The sequence below is a fragment of the Nycticebus coucang genome, chromosome 4 (assembly GCF_027406575.1).
Source record: "Nycticebus coucang isolate mNycCou1 chromosome 4, mNycCou1.pri, whole genome shotgun sequence".
Classification (NCBI taxonomy): domain Eukaryota; kingdom Metazoa; phylum Chordata; class Mammalia; order Primates; family Lorisidae; genus Nycticebus; species Nycticebus coucang.
Window position 1 is genome coordinate 14023737 of NC_069783.1, and position 21814 is coordinate 14045550.

At 36.2% G+C, this 21814-nt stretch overlaps 1 protein-coding gene and 1 non-coding gene across 2 annotated transcripts in view; one reads left to right on the forward strand and one right to left on the reverse strand.

The window, feature by feature from the left end:
- Positions 1-13340, forward strand: part of DDX1 (DEAD-box helicase 1) — a 35338-nt gene extending 21998 nt beyond the window's left edge. The window contains exons 15-26 of the mRNA XM_053590219.1: positions 680-778; positions 1713-1802; positions 2585-2773; positions 3434-3485; positions 5489-5635; positions 9127-9218; positions 10716-10788; positions 10905-10977; positions 11060-11102; positions 11829-11924; positions 12253-12373; positions 13016-13340. Coding sequence (XP_053446194.1) covers positions 680-778; positions 1713-1802; positions 2585-2773; positions 3434-3485; positions 5489-5635; positions 9127-9218; positions 10716-10788; positions 10905-10977; positions 11060-11102; positions 11829-11924; positions 12253-12373; positions 13016-13146 — 1206 coding nt within the window. The 3' untranslated portion in view covers positions 13147-13340. The remainder of the gene's footprint in view (positions 1-679; positions 779-1712; positions 1803-2584; positions 2774-3433; positions 3486-5488; positions 5636-9126; positions 9219-10715; positions 10789-10904; positions 10978-11059; positions 11103-11828; positions 11925-12252; positions 12374-13015) is intronic.
- An 8008-nt stretch (positions 13341-21348) lies between these two features.
- LOC128585060 (U6 spliceosomal RNA) lies at positions 21349-21455 on the reverse strand. The gene has a single exon (XR_008379809.1). It is a non-coding gene; the product is annotated as a U6 spliceosomal RNA (small nuclear RNA).
- Positions 21456-21814: the final 359 nt, after the last annotated feature.

Consider the following 21814-nt stretch of genomic DNA (forward strand, 5'->3'; position numbering starts at 1 on the left):
TTCGGTTCTCACAACCACCCTCTGAAATAGTAATCTTCCCTGTGTTTATAGATTACGAAGGGGCTTATATTAACTATTAAGTAACTTGTCTGAGATCTTATACCTCCTGGAAGTCTGGTCACCATTACTAGTAATTATAACCCAATTTATTGAGCACCAGGTATAGTAGCCATCAAGTACTTTCTTTACTATCTCCTTAATTATCACAACCATCTTGAAAAGCAGATGGTATTCCCCCAATTAAAAAATGAGAAAATTGTAACTAGAAGAGATGAAATAAGAAAAGGTCACACATACACAGCTATGATTTAATTAAAACAAAGGAAAAGCTCACACAGTTGAGTAATGGTGGATATGGAATTTGTGTCGTGGTTTAATTTCAGAGTTACAGTAAATTCTGATATTTACATAGAAAATAAAGATTTTATGTGTAAGACCATCTAAGACAGTTGAGAGTGTCAAAATAAATTTTGGTCCAAAATCTTCATATACATTTCAAGCCAAATACAAGTTAATATATGGCATTATCCATAATTCTTTTTCTTATAAATTTAGAGTTGAGTCTGACCACTCCAGTATGCATGTTTCTGTTATGATTAGATTATTATTGGTTGCTATTTTCAGGTAATATGTAATAGTTCTGCAGTTTTCATTAGGTGATGCTTCTGCTGTTTTGCAGGTAGATATCGTTGTAGGCACTCCAGGAAGACTGGATGACTTGGTGTCAACTGGAAAACTGAATTTATCTCAAGTTAGATTCCTGGTCCTCGATGAAGCTGTATGTTGAAATGTTGTTTTTGTTTTTTTTTTAAAGTTTGCTTATATTTTTTGAGCTAAAATATATAAAATGAAGAAAAAAGTACAATTCAGTTATGGTCTTATTATCTAGAGATCATCATTGTTAGTAGTTTGATATATTTTTATCACCTTATATTTATGTAAATATTTTATGTAGTTGAAAATCAAGCTCTGGGAAATCTGGGAAAATTTTTTTTAAATGTAATGTTGTAAGTATTTCCTGTCATTGTTTGTAAACAATTTTAAAGGCTGTCTGATGTTCTATTATAGGGACACTTCATGGTTTACTTAACTACATTTGTTACTAGATATGTAGGTAGGCTTTTTTTTTATTCCAAATAGCAGGGCAGCGCCTGGCTCAAGGAGTAGGGCACCGGCCCTATATACTGGAGGTGGTGGGTTCAAGCCCAGCCCTGGCCAAAAAACTACTCCAAATAGCTATCTTTGTACATTTTAGAAATTATTTACTTATGTCATAGATGTAAAATATAGGATATCTTAAAAGGACATGAATGTGTTTCAGGCTCTTGAGATATACCTGCAGATTATTTTCCGTTGAATTAAGTTTCTCAGCTCTGAAGGGTTTATACTTTCTATGTTAAAATCATATGCTTAATGTGTTGAGATGTGTTAGAAGCTATTGACTCTAGTATTTAATACAGTTTTGGATTATTTATTGTCACTTCCATATTTTAGTCACAAGGAATTTGAAGTTGAATTTACCTTTAAATAGTCAATAGAGTTATCTTTAAATATCTAATAGAAAATCATCTGTCCAGTAGAAAAGAATTTTGCAGATATGGGGATTGTATGTATACGAATTAATTTCCTTATTTTAGTGTTTTAGGTTTGATTTAGAAAAAGGATTTCAGTACTGATTAAAAATTTTTGTTGTTTCTTTGCTTCTCATGTAGGATGGGCTGCTTTCTCAAGGTTATTCTGATTTTATAAATAGGATGCACAATCAGATTCCTCAGATTACCTCTGATGGAAAAAGACTTCAGGTATAAAATTACTAATGCATCTTAAATATGTGTAGACAGTTGTTACATTTTAATGCTTATGAGCAGGGTCATAGTTTTTTGTTTTTGTGTCTTGTTAACTACTATATGAAATGTTTCCTTGGTTACCATATTAAATAGTACACCCAAAGATAATAATCTTAATAATCTTAATAGAGAAGGGAGGTGTGAGGAAATTACTTAGGTGGCACAGAAGACTATAAGTAAACAATTCTTAGTAGTTGTGTCCTATGAACCGTTTTGGGATTATATTCTAGATTATCAATACTGCTTCCTGTTGGAAAGAAAAATAACTTCAGCTATTAAAAAAATTACTTTCTAACTGGTTTTTGATTAAATGAATGCATGGATTCTTACATGTCCTTAAGCTTTTGATTAAAATACAATCCACTGTTGTAAAAAAGTTACCTTCTGTATAATTATTTCTTCAAATATTGCTCTTGTGTTTTTTGCCCTTCTTTTTTAGGAAGCATTTAAAAGGGAGAGACTAGTAACTTAATAGTTTTTGATTTTCAGAAACCTTTTCATCTTACTTAGTTTTTATAGGACTTTGAGGACATAATGGCATAATTTCTATGTGACAATGAGGGGACTGAACCTCAGAGAAATTAACCCTCCTTAAGTCACACTGCTAGTTGTAGCTACATAGAGTCTTGAACTTGGTATTGAACTCGGCTTTAGAGAGTCCAGGTTAGCATATTTTTGTCCCATATCAGTATTTGTGTGATAGAAAAGTTTCTAAATTTGTGTTTTCTTATTCTTAGGTGATTGTTTGCTCTGCCACTTTGCATTCTTTTGATGTAAAGAAATTATCTGAAAAGATAATGCATTTTCCTACATGGGTTGATTTAAAAGGAGAAGATTCTGTTCCAGATACTGTACACCATGTTGTTGTTCCAGTGAATCCCAAAACTGACAGACTCTGGGAAAGGCTTGGAAAGAACCACATTAGAGTAAGTACCTTTTAATGTTAACGTTGTATAGAATGAAGCAATTCATAAACTAGCACATGGACTCTTAGTGGTGCTTAAGGCAATCAGATATTGTGTCAAAGAAAATTCCATTTCATTGACTGAAAGGTGAGGACTTTAAAGAGGCACTGAGTAAGTGATGGGGTCCATCTTTTATTCTTCTCTTTATATGAAATTACTTTTGTGATCAGCTTCTTTAATATAATTTTTATAAATAAGATTACTTTTATGTAATTTCAGATAAAAAGATTTGTATTTTTGTAGCATTTTAGAGGAACCTTCATTTGTGTCCTTTTGATGTCCCTTGTTCTCCTAAATATTAATTTCATGTGGCTATCTTGTTTTTTCTCCTCTATTATTAGCTTTAACCTTATTATAGTAAGGATATGTTTATTATAAATATATAATGTTCTGAAAACCACATTTGCATTTTTATTATTACATTAAAAATTAATTACCTTAATGTGCAGTTACTGTGAGGTTTTTCTGAATCTGAAGAATGGTTTTGCCTACAGATTATAAAGATGTATGTTTGAAAACAATCCATGACAAAAGTAATTCTACTTTTATAAAAAAGACACCTGTTTTCAATCATTACTTGACTACTCCCCATCCCTTTTTTGCCTTTTTTGCCTTTGATAGACTGATGATGTACATGCAAAAGATAACACAAGACCTGGTGCTAATAGTCCGGGTAAGTTAAAAAAATCAAATGAATTGAAAGATCTTGGAAATGAATTAGTTGATCTTGTTGCATTTATGCCCTGTCTATTCTCATGAAGGATGTGAGGTGACCTACAAAGTTAGAACATAAAATTTGAAAATAAAAGCATCAAAAATGATGGAAAATAAGGAAAAAGCTGAATGCCACTTTGAATCCTTTTGATGGAAAGAAACTGAGATGATAAGGCATTTTCCTATATGAGTTGATTTAAAAGGGAAGGTTCTGTTCCATATGCAGTACACTACACTGTTGTCCTAGTGAATCCCAAAACTGATACACTCTTACAAGGAAAGAAACTATCTGAAAAGAGATCAGATAGAGGAATATTAATCACTGAATTTAGGTATTAGTCTCTTGGCATCTAAATCACAAATGTTTAGGATTATAGAATTCTCACTTATATAGGAAACAAACAAATTTTTCTGGAGACAGATTTTATATTGGCTTTGAGTTCCAGAAGAAACATCATATAGATCCCTTATGCCAGAGATATTGGGTAAACAAAGAAAGATGTCTTTAGCTACAATTTTGCAAAAGATATCAAAATGATCTTGAAATAGTTGTGGTGGTAAAATATACATATCTTAAATTTTACCATTTTAATTATTCTTTAGTGTACAGTTCAGTGGTATTAAGTAAACTCATTGTTGTAATCACCACTATCCATCTCTAGAACTTTTTCATGTTTTTAAATTGAAACTCCATACCCATTAAATATTTGTCAGTTTTAAAAAGTCTAATGCTAAATCCTGACTCAATGAAGAGGCTTCTGTGCAAAGCTGACACGGTTTGTTTCAATGTTCTGAATATACATGGAGGTACATCATGATACAAAGATGGTGCTTAGAAAACCTAAAAAAATAGATTCCATTAAGCTTGTACGTCAGATATCACATGTCTCATTTGGATCATTGGTAAAGGCAGACCATTTTGTTTCATGGTTGAATTAAAAGGAGTTCCTTTGAACTCAGTTTTATGTGTAGTTTCAGATGAATAAGATATAAGCTTAATTATCCATATTGTTGGAAAGGAGCAGAGACATTGCTAGTCAAAGTCTATTATCCCACTGTTTGGGAATGCATTTTAAAAAATTGCAATTTTTGCTTTCTATATTTTCCTTGTAAGGTTTTTACTTAGTTTATATTACAGTTAGCGATGATCAGAGAGACCTTAGGCATAGGTTGGGATCATCAAATTAAAGTGTTACATTAGGTAGTTGAGGAGTAACAGCTTCACACTCAAAAAGTCAGATTTGGAGGACAGTGACTAAGAAACTACTAAGTAGGTTTGATACTAAGGTTTTTATTCCAGAATAAAATATGCACTTTCTGGTGTTTAGATTGATTTAAAAAATACATTAATTGACTGGGCGTGGTGGCTCATGCCTGTAATCCTAGTACTCTGGGAGGCTGAGGTGGTTGTATTGCCTGAGCTTACAGGTTCGAGACCAACCTGAGCAAGAGCAAAACCCCGTCTCTAAAAATTAGCCAGGTATTGTGGCGGGCGCCTGTATTCCCAGCACCTGGGAGGCTGAGGCAAGAGAATTGCTTGAGCCCAAAAGTTTGAGGTTGCTATGGGCTATGACACCACAGCACTCTATTAAGGGTGACAGAGTAAGACTCTGTCTCAAAAAAGTGAAGTTAAAGTAATTGTATAAAACATTTATTGAGAATTTTGGGAAGTTAATGCAAAGCAGACTTTAATTCTTCATGACAGCTAAGAAAGTTTTGGCTGGGTATTTCTGTTAATTTGTATGTATGTATGTATGTATGTATGTGTGTGTGTGTCCCTCATAAGAGGCACATACATAGTTATGTGTGTTGGCATACTCAAATTTTATTACTTCTTGTCCTTACTATAATATTTGTATTATAGCTGAATTTTTTTAAGAGAAATTGTTATAAGAACAATTATGTGTGTTTGCTCCAAACTCAGATTGAAATTCTTTTTTGTTGTTGTTGTGGGTATTCAAGAAATGTGGTCTGAAGCTGTTAAAATTCTGAAGGGGGAGTATACAGTCCGGGCAATCAAGGAACACAAGATGGATCAAGCAATTATCTTCTGTAGAACCAAGATTGACTGTGATAACTTGGAGCAGTATTTTGTACAACAAGGGGGAGGTAATTTTTTCTATTTTGAAATAAATTGTGTTTATTTTTTCATCTAGTAGAGTATTAATCTCATGTTGATGTAATCTAGAATGCATGTACAGAATTTAAGGCCATGATAGTTCATTGTAATTATCTGTGCTTATGTAGTGCTTTTCCATATGATCAGCCTTAGAAAAAGCAGAGAACATTTCCCTCATAGGTGTGTTTTCCTTTCAGTGAGCATGTACCACAGTATTGTAAGGCTTTTATATCATTTGGGAGAAGGGTAAAGTTACTGATTAATATTAAAATTTAAAGTATAATTGCTAAAATAATAGAACTTTTTTTATTCAATCAAGAAATGGAGAACCAGGGGTATGAGAGGAAAAAAACCTAATCTAAATAAGGTTAAGAAGGTAAGAGGAAAAAAATGAGAAAAATGCTGGATAGAAATTACAGAATCAGATCAGTAGTGGAAAAATATGACTATACTATTAAACACTGTGTCAGTGGACTGAAGTCTTCTGTTAAAAGGCCTAGACAGAGTGCATGAAAAACTATTTACCTGCTGTTGATGAGGAATGTGTCTAAAACCTGAGGACATGAAAAGATTGAAAGGAAAATGAATGAAAAAATATTTATATGTATATCAGCCAAAATATTAACCAAAAGAAAGCTGGTCTTGCTGTTATTAATAAGAGGTAAGATAGACTTTAAGACAAAAATATTAGAAGCAAAGGGGTTACTATGTAATATCATAATTTATCCACAGTGAAGATAAAAAAAATTCTGATTTTATGGTTCTTATAAATATGTAAACCAACATGAAAAAATTCTCAATGTAATCAATTGTTATGGAAATGAAAAATAGAAATCACAATTTGATACCACTGTACACACTAAACTAAAAATACGGCACCAAATTTCAGCAAGGATTTGGAGCAACTAGAGTCCTCTTACATTGTCGGGGTGACCACTTTGGTAAAGGGTCCTGCAGTTTCAAAAAGCTCAACATTGCTATCTTAGGGCCTTGCGGTTTAACTCCTAAGTAATTACCCAAGATAAAAGAAAACACTTACTGACAAAATGATGAATGCAACAATGGTCATAGCAACTTTATTTTAAAAGCTTAAAACTGAAGTATCCAGCAGTAGGAGAGTGGATAAAGAGCATGTGAAGTAGGTGGCGCCTGTAGCTCAAGCAGCTAAGGTGCCAGCCACATACACCAGGGCTGGCAGGTTTAAATCCAGCCCGGACCTGCCAAACAACAATGACAACTACAACCAAAAAATAGCTGGGAGTTGTGGTGAGCACCTGCAGTCCCAGCTACTTGGGAGGCTGAGGCAAGAGAATCGCTTAAGCCCAGGAATTTGAGCTTGCTGTGAGCTGTGATGCCACTCTACCCAGGGCAATAGCTTGAGGCTCTGTCTCAAGAAAAAGAACATGTGAAATACATGTATTTATAGAACGGAATACTACTTACACAAGAGTATATACTGTGTGAATCTATTTATATAAAATTCTACAGAGTCAAACCTAATCTTTGATGGAAAATGAAAATCAGAAGAATGGTTGTTCCCAGGAGGATGGGAGAGGCATAGACTGAGAAAGGGTATGAGGGTACTTTGTGGAATAATTGGATATTCTGTGTCTTGATGGGACTTCGTCAAAGCTAAGCAAATATATAATTAGGATTCATATGTTTTCTTATATGCAATTTTTACCTCAAAAGAAAAAAGGCAAATATTGAACCCTAGTTAACGATAGTGTACTGATTATCTATAATTTATGTTGGAATGTATCAAAATATAAGAGTGAGTTGATGGATAGATATGTAGTTAATCTAGATGGTGAATATATAGCTATTCACTGTTACAATTCTCTCAGTTTTGTTGTATGTTTGAAAATATAAATGTTGTGACATGATTGCAAGAGGGACTTTACCTAACAATTGCGATCAGTGTAACCTGGCTTATTGTACCCTCAATGAATCCCCAACAATAAAAAAAAAAAGAAAATATAAATGTTGAAAAATGTAAAAATCAACATATACAAGATTACAGAAAAGTTTCATTATAGTAATGGCGGAAGACTAACATCTGTCTACATAATTGATGTGCATCAAGGAGATGGAAAACAAAAAGGGATATAATATATCCCTTTTACATCCTTTGATATAAATTTTTCTATATCCCTTTTTGTTTTCCATCTCCTTGATGCACATCAATTATGTGTGTATGTATGACCGTTAGTTTAACTGTTGGAACTAATAGTCACTCATATATAAAGACATAGATTATACTCCTGATTCTAGTGAACAGTTTTTCCCCAAGTCCTGGCAAACACACTTGCTTAGTGGTTTTAGTTATAGTGACTTTTGTAGCAAATATTTTCTTCCTGTCCATGTTTTAAATGGAGGAGTTGATTGTTTAGTTCATTACTAATCAAATAATAATGGTAGTAATATTCCTTCTGTCCTTTCCTAAATATGCTGGTGACCTCTGCCTAGGAAACAAGTTTATCAAATCATTACTAACATCAAAACACAATATATAACAGATTATAGTGGTTTAAGAGAAGAGCTTAAAGGATCCCCTCCCCTTGCTTACCCCCCAACCAGAGAGTAAGAATGTATACATCATGCCTCCCTAAATTACTGGAATTCAGAATGCAGTCAAACCTCACTTGTATGCTTCTGGGAGTTATGGCTCCCTGTTGCCTCATGTTTGCATAATCTTTGTATTAGTCATTTTGAATGACTTCCTTTTAAAATACATTGTTTCTTTGAATTTTCAAGTATACTTTATTGAACCTACTTTACCATAGAGAATAGTTAAGTGGCACAATTATTTTGGGCTATAGTGGTTGCTACAGGTTCTGTTGATTTCCAGAAGGCTAGAAGGCTCTTTGTCCTTATGTTCTTATCCTATACTTTTTTCTTTCTTTCTTTCTTTCTTTTTTTTTTTTTTTTGCTGTGTATACTTGGAGTATTTTCTTTTTAGGGTTGGCTATCACTGCACCTGACTCTAAAATAGCACTTACTATCCTAATTTACTGCCCCTAGTTGGCTGTGGACAAGAAACCAGAAACTGAATTGTTTGGAACACGTTGAGGAAGGCAGGCCTGTGGACACAGCCTTTTAGAGATAGCTAAACTTCATGATGCTTATTTTGGTTCTTCCAAGAACGTCTTTTACCTTCTTCCTGAGTAACAAAAAGGACAGAGGGTAGTGAGGTTCCTGGTGCACACCTGGCAAACTGCTTTATCTAGTCCTGCCGGTTGGGAAGGGTGATTTAAAATGTCCTTATTCAAAAGAAATCAATTTTAATGGTCCACAGATTTCATTTTAATGACATTTTACCTGTTTCAGAAGTTGTGTTAACCATAGTTTGTGGCAAACTAGTGTAATATATTTTTATAGAATTGTGTGTTACTATTGTAGTACGAATTTTAGTGGCTTTTTGATACAGTTTTAGGCATAATGTTTTTCAAGGTTAAGTGTTCAATGTACTTTTCACTAGGACCTGATAAAAAAGGGCACCAGTTCTCATGTGTTTGTCTTCATGGTGACAGAAAGCCTCATGAGAGAAAGCAAAACTTGGAAAGATTTAAGGTACTCATATTTAGTTGGCTCCATTTCCTTAATACTTAAGGGTGTTGTATGTAGTTTTAGTCAGTTTCAGTTAATATTATTAACAGTTCTTGTCCTAGAAATCCTAAAATATTTCTGCCCTGATGTGTCTTCATCATGGTAAGAATTAGTCATCTTTGACACTCAAATGGTAAATAGCATGTTCTCTGTTAGTGCAATACTACCTTAATGAGAATTTTCAAATTAAGACATGTTTTAGTTAAATTCTTTTAGGTGGATTTTCTTTAGAAATATTGGATTGTTAAGCCATGTCTGTGAATCTTTAAAAAAAAAAAAATTCATAGTAATACTCATAGAAAACTTAATTTATAAATTGATTTCAGACAGATACTGAAATATGATTTTGTAGCATTATATCTATTTTGGTATTGTTTGGGCAGACCTTCCCAGTGGTGTGCTTGCAGCATAGGATCGATCTGTGTAGCTCATGGTTTAGGTTAGTGGGGCTTAAGTCAATTAGAACTGAAAGTCAATATTCTCTACCCACGAGCAGGCCCATTCGCTTACCACAGCCCGTTTATCCCAGTATATAGTGCAAATAGTAAGAAAAAAGATGGGAAGTGTTGGGCTCAGGAACTTTGAATTAAGTTTCCATGCAGAGTGTAATTGATGTGAATGTTAAAGCATGTGGCATGGATTTATTTCATCATTTTTGCGCCTCTCTCTATTCTGTGCATTATAGTGGACCAAAAGTCAGGATACCCTTCTTCCCTCTTCCAAATTTCTAATTTTGCTGTGCTTAGAGGCGCAAGTGACATTCCAAGGCTAATTTGTGTTTCTTTGGTGAGCAACACGGCTACCCCTGTTGGATTTTATCTTTTGCAAAGAGTATAGCCTGGGTGGCGCCTGTGGCTCAACAGAGTAAGGCACTGGCCCCATATGTCAGAGGTGGTGGGTTCAAACCCAGCCCCGGCCAAAAACTGCAAAAATAAATAAATAAAAAGTATAGCCTCAGGGTGAAATAGCTAGTATTCTGGGCTTATTTGACTATAAGAGGGAAGATGATATGTATGTTTTTGTATTTTGTGCTATTTTTATCTTTCTCTTGAATTTTTAAAGATATTTCTAAAGATTAAACCAAATTTTATCAATAGTTTAGTGTCTTTTGATTTAGGAAAAAGAAAAGCAAGAATGAATCCAGCCGGAAAGGCTATGTTAACCATTGTGATAAAAATGTGTCAAATGGTCTATGAAGCGAGTGTATGATGCCCCATGATCATATCAATGTATACAGTTATGATTTAACAAAAAAAAAAAAAAAAAAAAGAATGAATCCAATCATTGATTTATTTACCTTAAATTTTGTGTTTCAGTAGATGTGGACCAGAAAATTATGAGTTTCTGGATCTCTGATCTGATAACACTTTAGTTTTTAGAAGTTTCATTTAGTGGAAAGATAGAATTTATTTTTATTTTTTAGTAGATGTGCTAACAAATTTCTTTTTCTGTTTTCTTTAGAAAGGAGATGTAAGATTCTTGATTTGCACAGATGTAGCTGCTAGAGGAATTGATATTCATGGTGTTCCTTATGGTAAAAAGAAACTTTATGCCTGTGATTTGAATTTTATGTAATCTGAAGTAAAGTTTTCTGGTACATTTGAAAAATTATAGAAACTCATGACAATTGATATTTGTTTTTATTTGCAGTTATAAATGTCACCCTACCTGATGAAAAGCAAAACTATGTACATCGAATTGGCAGAGTAGGAAGAGCCGAAAGGTACTGTTGTAATTTTTTTGTCCCATAAAAAGCTTTATATACTTTAGGAATAAAGTCTAATAAAGACTTTAAAATCTTTCAGAATGGGTCTGGCCATTTCCCTGGTGGCATCAGAGAAGGAAAAGGTAAAATCTTTTCAGTGTTTTAATATATTCAGTGTGTACATTGTGATTTTAGATGTTGAAAATAAAAGAAGTTTGATGTTTCCAGTTAAGTGGGATTCAGTTGCATATGGAATATAAATCAACTTTTTATGGCATCTTTATAGTCATTGAATGGACAAATAATAAGGTGAAATTTAGAAAAGACAAATGCAAAATTTTCCCTAATAGCCTTAATGTGATTTTCACCAAAAGATATTTAAACACTCTCTGGCATGATGTCATGGAAGATTTTTTTTTTTTATGAGGGGGAATAAAACTTATTTTGATATAATTACTTATAGAAAAGTTGTATTAAAAAGGAACTTTCATATACTGATTGCTCAGATTTGTTGTACATTTTTCCCTATTTGCTTTATTATTTTCTTATATAAAACATTTTAACTTTTTTTTTTTCATTTTTGATGTTAATCTTAACATAGTATGCTTCACTATTCACTTTTTCACCCTTGTTTTAGCAAGGTGAGAATTCCTTTCTGTAACTGACATCCTTAGAAAAACTTTTAGATTCTTTGAAAAGAACTCTTTTGAAGGCCTGTTTAATGAGCTACTGAACAGTATAGTAACGGGATGACATACCTATAATTCATTTTTCTAGTGACACAAGGTATTAATAAACAAATGTAGAATAGGCTCTTTTACATGTCTGTATCTCCATTTATGTTAATGTTTTTTTCCTCTTTAATTTAGGTTTGGTACCATGTATGTAGCAGCCGTGGAAAGGGGTGTTACAACACAAGACTCAAGGAAGATGGAGGCTGTACCATATGGTACAATGAGATGCAAGTAAGACTTGGTTAAGGCTCATGCAAAACTTATTAAATTGGTAAAATAGACTGTGTTTGTCCAGGAAAGTTATATCTTGGCTTTTATCTATTTGTGAATTATGAGGAAAAGTAGTGAGTGATTATTTATAATGTTATCTGTAGTTTGTTAACTTGAGTTGTGAGTTCATCTCCTCAGAAATCTAACTTCCATTTATGCTGAGCATTCAAGCCTTCCAGTGTTATTTAATGCTATTAAATTGCAGTTCTATCAAAATGAATTTTTTTTAAAGGCAACAGCATTCCTCCCCAAAATGAGATTTTTATTTGGAAATTTTCTCTTTTCTTAGTTGCTATCTGAGATAGAAGAACACCTGAACTGTACCATTTCTCAAGTTGAGCCAGATATAAAGGTACCAGTGGATGAATTTGATGGAAAAGTTACCTATGGTCAAAAAAGGGCTGCTGGTGGTAAGCTTTTAATTATTTTAAATGTGAACATGCCTTTTTTAAAATTTACTTAAAGATAGCATTTTATTATGTTGAATGTATTGACATAGCAACCATTCCTTTCTTATTAATCTTGTGAGCGTTTTATCCATACCTGTCTTATACCACTTTTACTATATGATCTTTGTGTGAGTGAGGGACAGCAGCTTAGGTATTTCTCTTGAAGTGTTACTGTCATAAGAATATATGAACATTTTTTAGAGTTACTAAGGAACAAGTATACTGGATGATTTTGGACAAGGAATCAGAGCCTTTGGTTAATCCAGGTGGTAATTTGGCATATTATTCCCTTTGCCTGGGATACCCTTTGTTAGCTTGTTTCTGAACACTTTTAAGTTTCAGGCTAAAATTGTGGTTTCCCAACCAGGCTGGGGGTGGGTAGGAGTATTGGGACAGCTTTTAGTGAGGCTTAATCATTTGTTTATATTGAAATAATCAATTTAACATTTTTCAAAGTCAAAAGTTCTAGAGATAACTTGCCTAGTAATATTTTTTTATTGTTGGAAGCAATGTTTAAAGTGATATACTTGAGCCAAAGTATTGTCAACAAGTTATTTCAAGCATGTCATTTACATTCCTTTGTAATTTGTGTGTGTGATGCAGGTGGAAATTATAAAGGCCATGTGGATATTTTGGCACCTACCGTTCAAGAGTTGGCTGCCCTTGAAAAGGAAGCACAGACATCTTTCCTACATCTTGGCTACCTTCCTAACCAGCTGTTCAGAACCTTCTGATTTTTACATACACTGAATAAGCTTTGAGTAATAAACTGTAGTCTTAAAACTCTAAAACAGTTGTACTGCTTCCAAGCAGCAGTATTTATAGTAACTTAAGCTATTAATGCTAACTCTTGCATGTCAAGAAACATTAGTCTTAGGAATACTTCATGAAAAATGGTAGCCTAATGAAAATAAATTTGACAACAATATTTTCATGGAGGTTTGTGTCTTATTTTAAGTTTATATTGATATATATTTTTTCTTTTAAGAGAACTCTATGGGCTTATGAAGTAGAATTTATGGGTATATGAATTTGGCAGAGGACTTAGTGGAAACACTAGGAAATATTCTAAAAGTAGAAATTCTAAGAGGGACTGTCCTAAATGGAGATGGTTTCAGAGGGTTAAGGTTGTCTAGGTGTACACTGAAGCTCAAGGAGAACTGTGACATGAAGGAAAATTGGATGCTCCTAATGTAGAAGAGCTGCATAGTGTGGAAGCCTGGAAGTGTGCAGGGGTGTCCAACCTGTGCCCCGTGGGCCACATACAGATTATCGAGGCCTGTTTTGGTTATCTCTCTCGTCAGATATCATGAAAAGTATGCATGATCTTTTTTTGTTAGTGTTTGTGAATTTAATGTGTGGCCTGAGACAACTTTTATCCAAACAACTCACATTCTTCCAATGTGTAGTAGCAGGAAAGAAAGAATGTTGGACACTCTTGGTAGGGTGTTAGTAAAGGTTATGTTTTGATGACTGACTTGATGTTGACAGTGAAGATATATCTGAAGGATTTTATCTTTTTATGAACATTTCTTTTGAATGATATGAACCTGATACCGGAATTTCGCTCTTTAGTAGCTTCTTGGTCTTGATTCGAAGAATGAATCTGCAGACCACAGATCAGTCGTAAAACAGGATTTATTTACAGAAAAGAATACAGAAAGGCCAGAGTTCCTGGCAGAGAGAGAAAACCCAAGTTGGGAGAGAAAAGCTACCTCTCTGTCTCCCTCCTGGGCCTCTTTGTCTAGGGGTATGTATAGTTAGTTGCCTGGGGCCCTGTGTAGTTACATTTAGCCTTACATTTAGTGTGTCTGGGACAGCCTGTCTGGGACCCTCTGTAGTTAGTTACATTTAGTGTGCCTGGTCCCGAATAAATGGCTACAATCCCTTTCATTCCCAGGCCTAGGAAATTTGCATGAAATTGACCAGGCCTAGGAAATGAGGGTTTCCTGTTCAGTGGTAAGTGCAAGGGGAGGGAAACCTAAGGTGCTGGTGTCTCCCCAACAGTTGTCTGGCCCCTCTGGCCACTACAGCCTCCTGTAGGGCCCCTGCCTACCCTCCAGCCCGCTGGTTCCTCTGCTCGCTGCCACCATACCAACACGGCCAAGGTGGAGGCAGCCGGTTTGCCCCTGCTGGCTCCACCAAGCTGGCTGGGGTGCCACTTGTCCTGTATCATACCCATCAAGATGAAACTAGTCTGCTAGTTTATTCATTTCTTTGGAATATACTGAACACTCTTGCCTAACATATTGGAAAGAAAAAGGAAAATTTAAATACATATGACTGAATTATTTCTTTGTACCTTTTGACTCTTACAAAGTTTACAAAGTTTTTGGGGGAGGATTATTCTTGCCCTAGAATTTTTTTTTTTTAGAGACAGAGTCTCACTATCGCCTTCGGTAAAGTGCCATGGTGTCACAGCTCACAGCAACCTCCAACTCCTGGGCTTAGGTGATTCTCTTGCCTCAGCCTCCTGAGTAGCTGGGACTACAGGTGCCTGCCCACAACGCCCAGCTATTTTTTGTTGCAGTTTGGCTGGGCCTGGGTTTGAACCTGCCACCCTCAGTATATGGGGCCGACGACCTACCCACTGAGCCACAGGCACCGCCCACTCTAGAATTTTTTTAAGAGCATAAGCTGTCATAATTTCTTATAGAATGTTTTTTTCTAGTGCTGAAATATTTTCTCTAATCAAAACCTTGAGTGAAACTCAATATAAAAGCTGTTGCAGGGGTGTCCAACATCTGGATTATAAACTGAGGACTTTTTTGCTTGTCTGGTTGCAGACATCACAAATTATGCATAGACCTTTCTTTATGCTCATCAGCTTTCTTTAGTGTTTATATTTAATGTGTGGCCCAAGATAATTCTTTTTCTAATGTGGTACAGAGAAGCCAAAAGGTTGGACACCCCTGCAGGAAAACGGTATTAACGATTATATTGTGTTCAGAATTTATGTGGAATGATTATATGGATACCATTTTTTTAATCTCTAGACCACTTTCTTCAGCAATGTCTTAGAACAACTACAACAAAACTCAAGGTTATGTGATTACTTTTCTTGGCAGTGTTCATATGTATTAATCCCTGCTTTAGAAATGAACTTTTAAATTTGTTTTTTTTTTTTTTTTAGAAACAATCTCACTATGTCACCCTCAGTAGAGTGCTGTGGCTTCACAGCTCACAGCAACCTCAAACTCTTGGGCTTAAGTGATAAAAATTTTTTTATAGAGACAGGGTCTTGCTATGTTAACCAGGTTGGTCTTGAACTGCTATCAAGCAATTCTTCTTCCTTGGCCTCCTAAAGTGCTGGGATTATAAGTGTGAGCTACTGTGCCCAGCCTAGAAATGACCTTATAATTGACATAACAGCAAAGAAAAGACGGATATTCTGTCCACTTAAGTATTAGAGCCAGAAGGGATCTTCCTGATTGTCTTGTTCTTATTCTCTTTTTTTTTTTTTTGAGACAGAGTCTCAACTTTATCGCCCTTGCCATGGCGTCATAGCTCAGAGCAACCTCAAATTCTTGGACTCAAATGATTCTCTTGCCTCCGAGTAGCTAGGACTACAGGCACCTGCCACAACACCAGGCTATTTTTAGAGACAAGGTCTTGCTCTGGCTCAGGCTGGTCTTGAACACCTGAGCTCAGGCAATCCACCCACCTGGGCCTCCCAAGTGCTAGGATTACAGGTGTGAGCAACCACACTGGGCCCTTCTTGCTCTTATTCTATGGGAAGGAAAGCTGAGGTTTGAGGGGTGCACGTTCACCTGGATTACATGGTAGAAGTGGAAATGGAGCTTGGGTTTCCTAGTTTCAGCTTTTAATCTTTGAGCTACCTTTGAGCCCAGGCGGGTAGGCCAGAGAGGAATGCTGGATAGAGTCTAATGGTGGTAAGACGTTGTTTAGCTTTTCCACTTCAGTATATTACTGTTCAGAACAGAGTTTTCAAAGTATATTATGAATTTTCTTCAGTATATTACTACTGAACAGTTTTCAAGATAGGAAGCCACATGTAACCAGAGCAACAGAAGGGTTGCCTGGAGGCCTGATTTGCCCTTTTTTTTTCCTGCCCACATCACCATAAACCCTTCCCGTTCTTCTTAGTCTCAGTTCCAGATGCTGATTCCTGTAGGCCTCTGTATGAATGCTAAGGATGTGTATAATTGTTAAAGTGTGATTAAGTCGAGGTGAGCCTGAGACATGCAGATAGCGGAGTATTAGTTGAAGTGATATGTACATCTTCTGGGCCTCATCCTTCTGCCTGCCCCTTCCCTCTTTCCACAGTCTGGAAAATGGATATGGAATTACCCATTAGAAAAGTTTAATACTTGGGGAATGGCAGAGCAATAAGACAGAAACCTGGCTGGCTTTGGGAAAAAGCTGCCCACCCTCTCTGGCCTGCCTGTTAACAGTAATTGGATCTTATCTGAGGCACCTCTTGTGGAGCTCTTTGTTACAGAACTTTAGCCTCTACCCCTAACTAATATAAAACATGAGAGGCCCAGAAAATGTTAAATATTAACCTTCTGAATAGCTTTCACTCATCCATCCTATAGTACAGGAATTGGTAAGTATACTTGCAGATCTGGTGTCTGTAGTTGTCCGTGTTCCTTCCTTAAACAGAAACACTGAGACTTACTCAGCTTCAACACTACTGTAGACGTGATCTGAGGGGTTTCGGCACCTTCCTCTTTATGCCTGTCTAGTCTTTAATGTACTGTGTATTCTCTTCTAAGCCACCTACAGACTTTGATTGCTAGAGTTGTACTTTCACAGTGACTGAAGTGGGTTTGGGGATTTTTGGGGGGGAGGGGTGAGAAGCTATTTCAAATATTAAGTGTTCTGTTCTAACTCAGGTTTATGTCTCCACCATATTGCTAATCTGGAAGATATTTTGAGCTACTTATTAGGACAGACTCACTTGAGAGAGCATAGAAAACCAAATAAAAGGACCAAGTGTTTTCACTGCCTAGGGATGTCTGCCTTAAGAGAACTGATTCTAAAGGATTCTAACTAGTGGCCTTAGGTATAAGATTGGCAAAACTTTTCTGTATCTCATTCTTAGTCCATCTTTTCTCATTAAAACACAAAGACAGAAATTTCAGGTTAGAGTAATCCCTACCCTTCCCTTTTTATTTATAGTCTTACTCCCAGAGAAAGTCACTGCCAACATTTTGGTTCTTTTCTGTAAATTTTTTGGTATACTGTGTATATAATTTTGCATGTTCGTTTAACATAAGCATTGTTATATGCTTATAAAAACTTGTTATAAAAACTTTCATGGCCATATAATGCATTGGGTGTGCTGTGGTTATATAACCATTATACTCTTACAGGTATGGGCATTGAAAGGATTAAAAAGGTTGGGAACTTCAGAATGGTTTTGGATTTGTTTTCTGTTTTTGTTATTTTGAGACAGAGTCCTGGGTCAAGTGCTGTGGCATTATCGTAGCTCATGGCAATGTCAAATTCTTGGGATTAAGCAATCCTCTTGCCTCAGCCTCCTGAGTAGCTAGGACTACAGGTGTGTGCTGCTATGCCGGGCTAGTTTTTCAGTTTTTAGTAGAAACAGAGTAGCTCTTGCTCAGGCTGGTCTCAAACTCCTGAGCTCAAGCAATCCACCCACCTTGGCCTCCCAGAGAGCTAGCATTATGGGGGTGAGCCATCAGGTCTGACCTTTAGTCCAGGATTTGAATCCAGCTCTAACCTATACTAACAGAATGACAGAAGGCAAGGTCCTTAACCTCTCTAAGCTTTGGTTACTTTATGAAAATAGTGAAAATAATTTGCAATATTCAGGATTATGTTGAGCATTCAGGAAAACGTCCAGTAGATGCGAGGCCGCTCTAAGTGTCAAGTAGTATTTACGTTGTTTACATATTTTTCCCGTGGCACTCATCTTTGCTCTATCTTTTGAATTGTTTTCTTAAACAAGATTCCTAGAAATTAAAGAGTCTGAACATTGTCAGCATTTTTCAGGGTCGCTGTCACCAGACTGCTTTCTGAAAGGGTTGTAACACTAACTATAGAGGTAGAAGTCTGTATAATTTATTTTACAAACTGAAATATAACTTGTTGCAGTTAACAATTTGTTTTCATGTTGTCTGTTCCTGTGGTGTGTAACGTGTGAATTTGTGCTGGTGAATAGAGGTGTTCTTACAATCAGATGTGACTTCTTACCCTCCCCTATCCTCCCTACCCGCCATGGGCTCCCACTCCTAGCCCCACCACCATCATATTTGATTATAAACAAGGACCCACACTTATATTAAATAAGGTAATAAGGTTTCAGGCTTCTTTCTTTTTTTAAGTTAGAAGTACCTGTGGCAATGACTGAGAACTGCCCAGATTAAAAAAAAAAAAAAAAATTGGTCTCCAACCAATTTCAAATGGGTAAAACTATTTAATCACATTCCTTACCTTGTTCTGACTTATAAGGGAACTGTACACTTTATTGCAGTTTGAACAAGATAGATGAAATATGTGTAGGTAAAGGTAAAATGAGATCCAAAGTAGGTTCTCTCATGGTAATTTTATCATTTTCCTATAGATGTTGACAATTTCTAAAATACTACCAGAGATTTTTTCCAAGTGACTTTATGTGTAGGGAAAAAGGAATATTTGTCAGAGGGGAAAAAATGTAGTGGAACAGGAAGGAAAGGGAGGGATACTATTTTGCTACTCCAAAGTAACTGATAGAGGATTCTTTTGGTAGGAGGAGTGAAGGGGGGAATTTTTGCAGTTGTTTTCCGTTCTCTTACTCTAAAGAATTACCTTTCATTTAAAATCATCTGGGTTTTTTTGTCAGAGGTTCCGCTTTTTTTGATGAAAAGTACTGAGGGGAATTTGAGAGTCAGTCCTTGATTGGAGCCCAATAGTCCTTACTGACTTCTAGTTAACACATGCAGAGATCATAGGGCTAAGATGGGAACCAGGAATCTGCATTTTAACAAATTCCTTACATGGTTGGGTCCAAGCAGATGGACCTTAAACCACAATTCAGGAAATGACTCTTAAGAGCTGTACTGCAATCTTTTGCCTGAAGATACAGTGAAGATGATTGAAAAGGGCACATGAGAGACAGGTATTTGCTGTATCAGAATCATCTGTCCCTCCCTAGTGTATTGCCCTTGTACCAAAGGTGTCTCTTTCCTGTTAGTGGTTCTCAATCCTGCCTGCACACTAGGATCGCTAGGGAGCGTTATAAGAAAATACTAACATTTGCAATTCAGCTCCAGAATTTCTCAAACAATTCTTCTAGTGTGGGGCCTCAGTGCCCAGGTGATCCTGATGTACTATTTGCTGGGGAGCATCTGCTTTAAACTGAGCCTGACTCTAGTGTTTTTCTTTTCTTTTTTTTTTTTGTAGAGACAGAGTCTCACTTTATGGCCCTCGGTAGAGTGACTCTAGTGTTTTTCACCCCCCCCTTTTTTTTTATCTCACGGCACATTTGAACTCTTAGTTAAACTTCCCTTAAATTATGTTGATCAAAAAAAGTAAAAAAAAGAATATCCTTACAGTGCTTTGATTTTCTTTTGAAAATAATTAATGATCTTTGTAAATTTTCGCAACACACCAAAGCTCCCCTCACGGACGCCGGTTGAAAAGCACTGCTCTAGATGTTTCTTGGTCCTATTGCAGCTCAGTGTGTGCCTTCTGCATGTTCCCAAGCCAATACATGTCTTAAATAGAGTTTAGATATAAGCTGGAACCTTTGCTATAGTATTATGCAGTGGAGAGCATTGTAGAGAAAAACATTGATTAAAAATGGCAACTGGTTGGGTGGCGCCTGTGGCTCAAGGAGTAGGGCACCGGTCCCATATGCCAGAGGTGGCGGGTTCAAACCTAGCCCTGGCCAAAAACAAAAAAAAAAAAAAAAAAAAATGGCAACTGGCTTATGCCTGTAATCCTAGCTGAGACTCAGGAGGCTGAGGGAGGAGGATCATTTGAGACCAACATAGGCCACAGAGAGAGATACTGTCTCAAAAAAGAAAAAAATTGTTAATGTGTTACTTTTGAGAAACTGATGAGATTTTTCACCAGACTACTGTCCTGTAGCCAGGTGAGTTTAATTCCCTCCAAAATAATCACTTCAATTTTTTAAAATCCATTTAGCCTTTTTTTTTTCTTTTTGTTTCAGACATTCCCACTTTGTTTTTATTTCAAACATTTCCTTTCCTTTGGAGAGGGTCAGTTTATAGGCCTCAGGAAATCACTGGTTCAACCTAATACAGTAGAACCTTTGTAAGTTGACCACCCAAGGGGCTGTAACAAACTGGTCAACATACAGAGGTGTCAATGTGAGGAACTAGGCCTGTTGTACTGATACGTACATGTGCATGTCCAGTCTATAAAAATTAGGTCAACTTCAGGTAGTCAATATAGGGAGGTGGTCAGCTATGGATGTTCTATATTTTATCTCAAATCTTGTTCCCCAGCTGGGCAACTCATTCTGTTCACCAGAAAAGGCTCTGATTGGTTATTAGTTTTGTTTTTCCTCAAATTGAATTCCAGTCAAAGGGTAAGTATTTGCTACTGCCAAAGTAGGATCTTGAAGATGCAGCCAGAGGCTGGTGTCTTTATAGGACAATAAATTGGATGTTAAGGACTTTCCACTGGGTCAGTTTCAGGGGAAAGAATCTGGGATGGAAAATCCTGACCATGGAAGTTTGGAGTGAAGATAGTTCAAAAGGACAAGTGGGAGACGGGTAGGAGACAGGTGCTTGCTGTACTAGAATCATCTGTCTCTTCTTGGTCCACTGCTGTACTTGCACCACCAACGTTCACCATGCACTCTCTTCCTTACATTAGTGGAGGCCAGAGAGAGGACGCCAGTAGGGGTAGGATCTGTTGAATGGTGCAGCAGCAATGTCTGGTAATGAGTTTTGGTTTTCCTTTTCTTTCTTTTTTTTTTTTTTTTTACTGTTATTTGCAAAAATATGGAACGCGTCACGAATTTGTGTGTCATCCTTGTGCAGGGGCCATGCTAATCTTCTCTGTATCGTTCCAATTTTAGTATATGTGCTGCCAAAGCGAGCACGGTTTTCCTTTTCTACACTGTGATTCTCTTAATACTTCCAAATGTTTTCTACCTCATGTTGGCAGCCAGGTATGTCAGTGTGACTTGAGGATTACAAGGAAGACTCTGTGTTTAGACAAAGTGACATAGGAGGGTGTGGGAACTGTTTTCGCACTCTATTCTATGGGAAATTGGTACATAATGGCAGGAAGGGACAAGAAAGCTCTTTAGGGCAGTAGTCTAAAGCTCAGAAAAGTGATAATTAGGTTTAGTGGCAATCAGGCTTCGCAAACATGCCCAAGAATTCTTAGACATATTTGGGAAAGAATTGGCTAACCTATAGCCACACAGGCTGGAAACTTGAGGTATTTTGTTTGGCT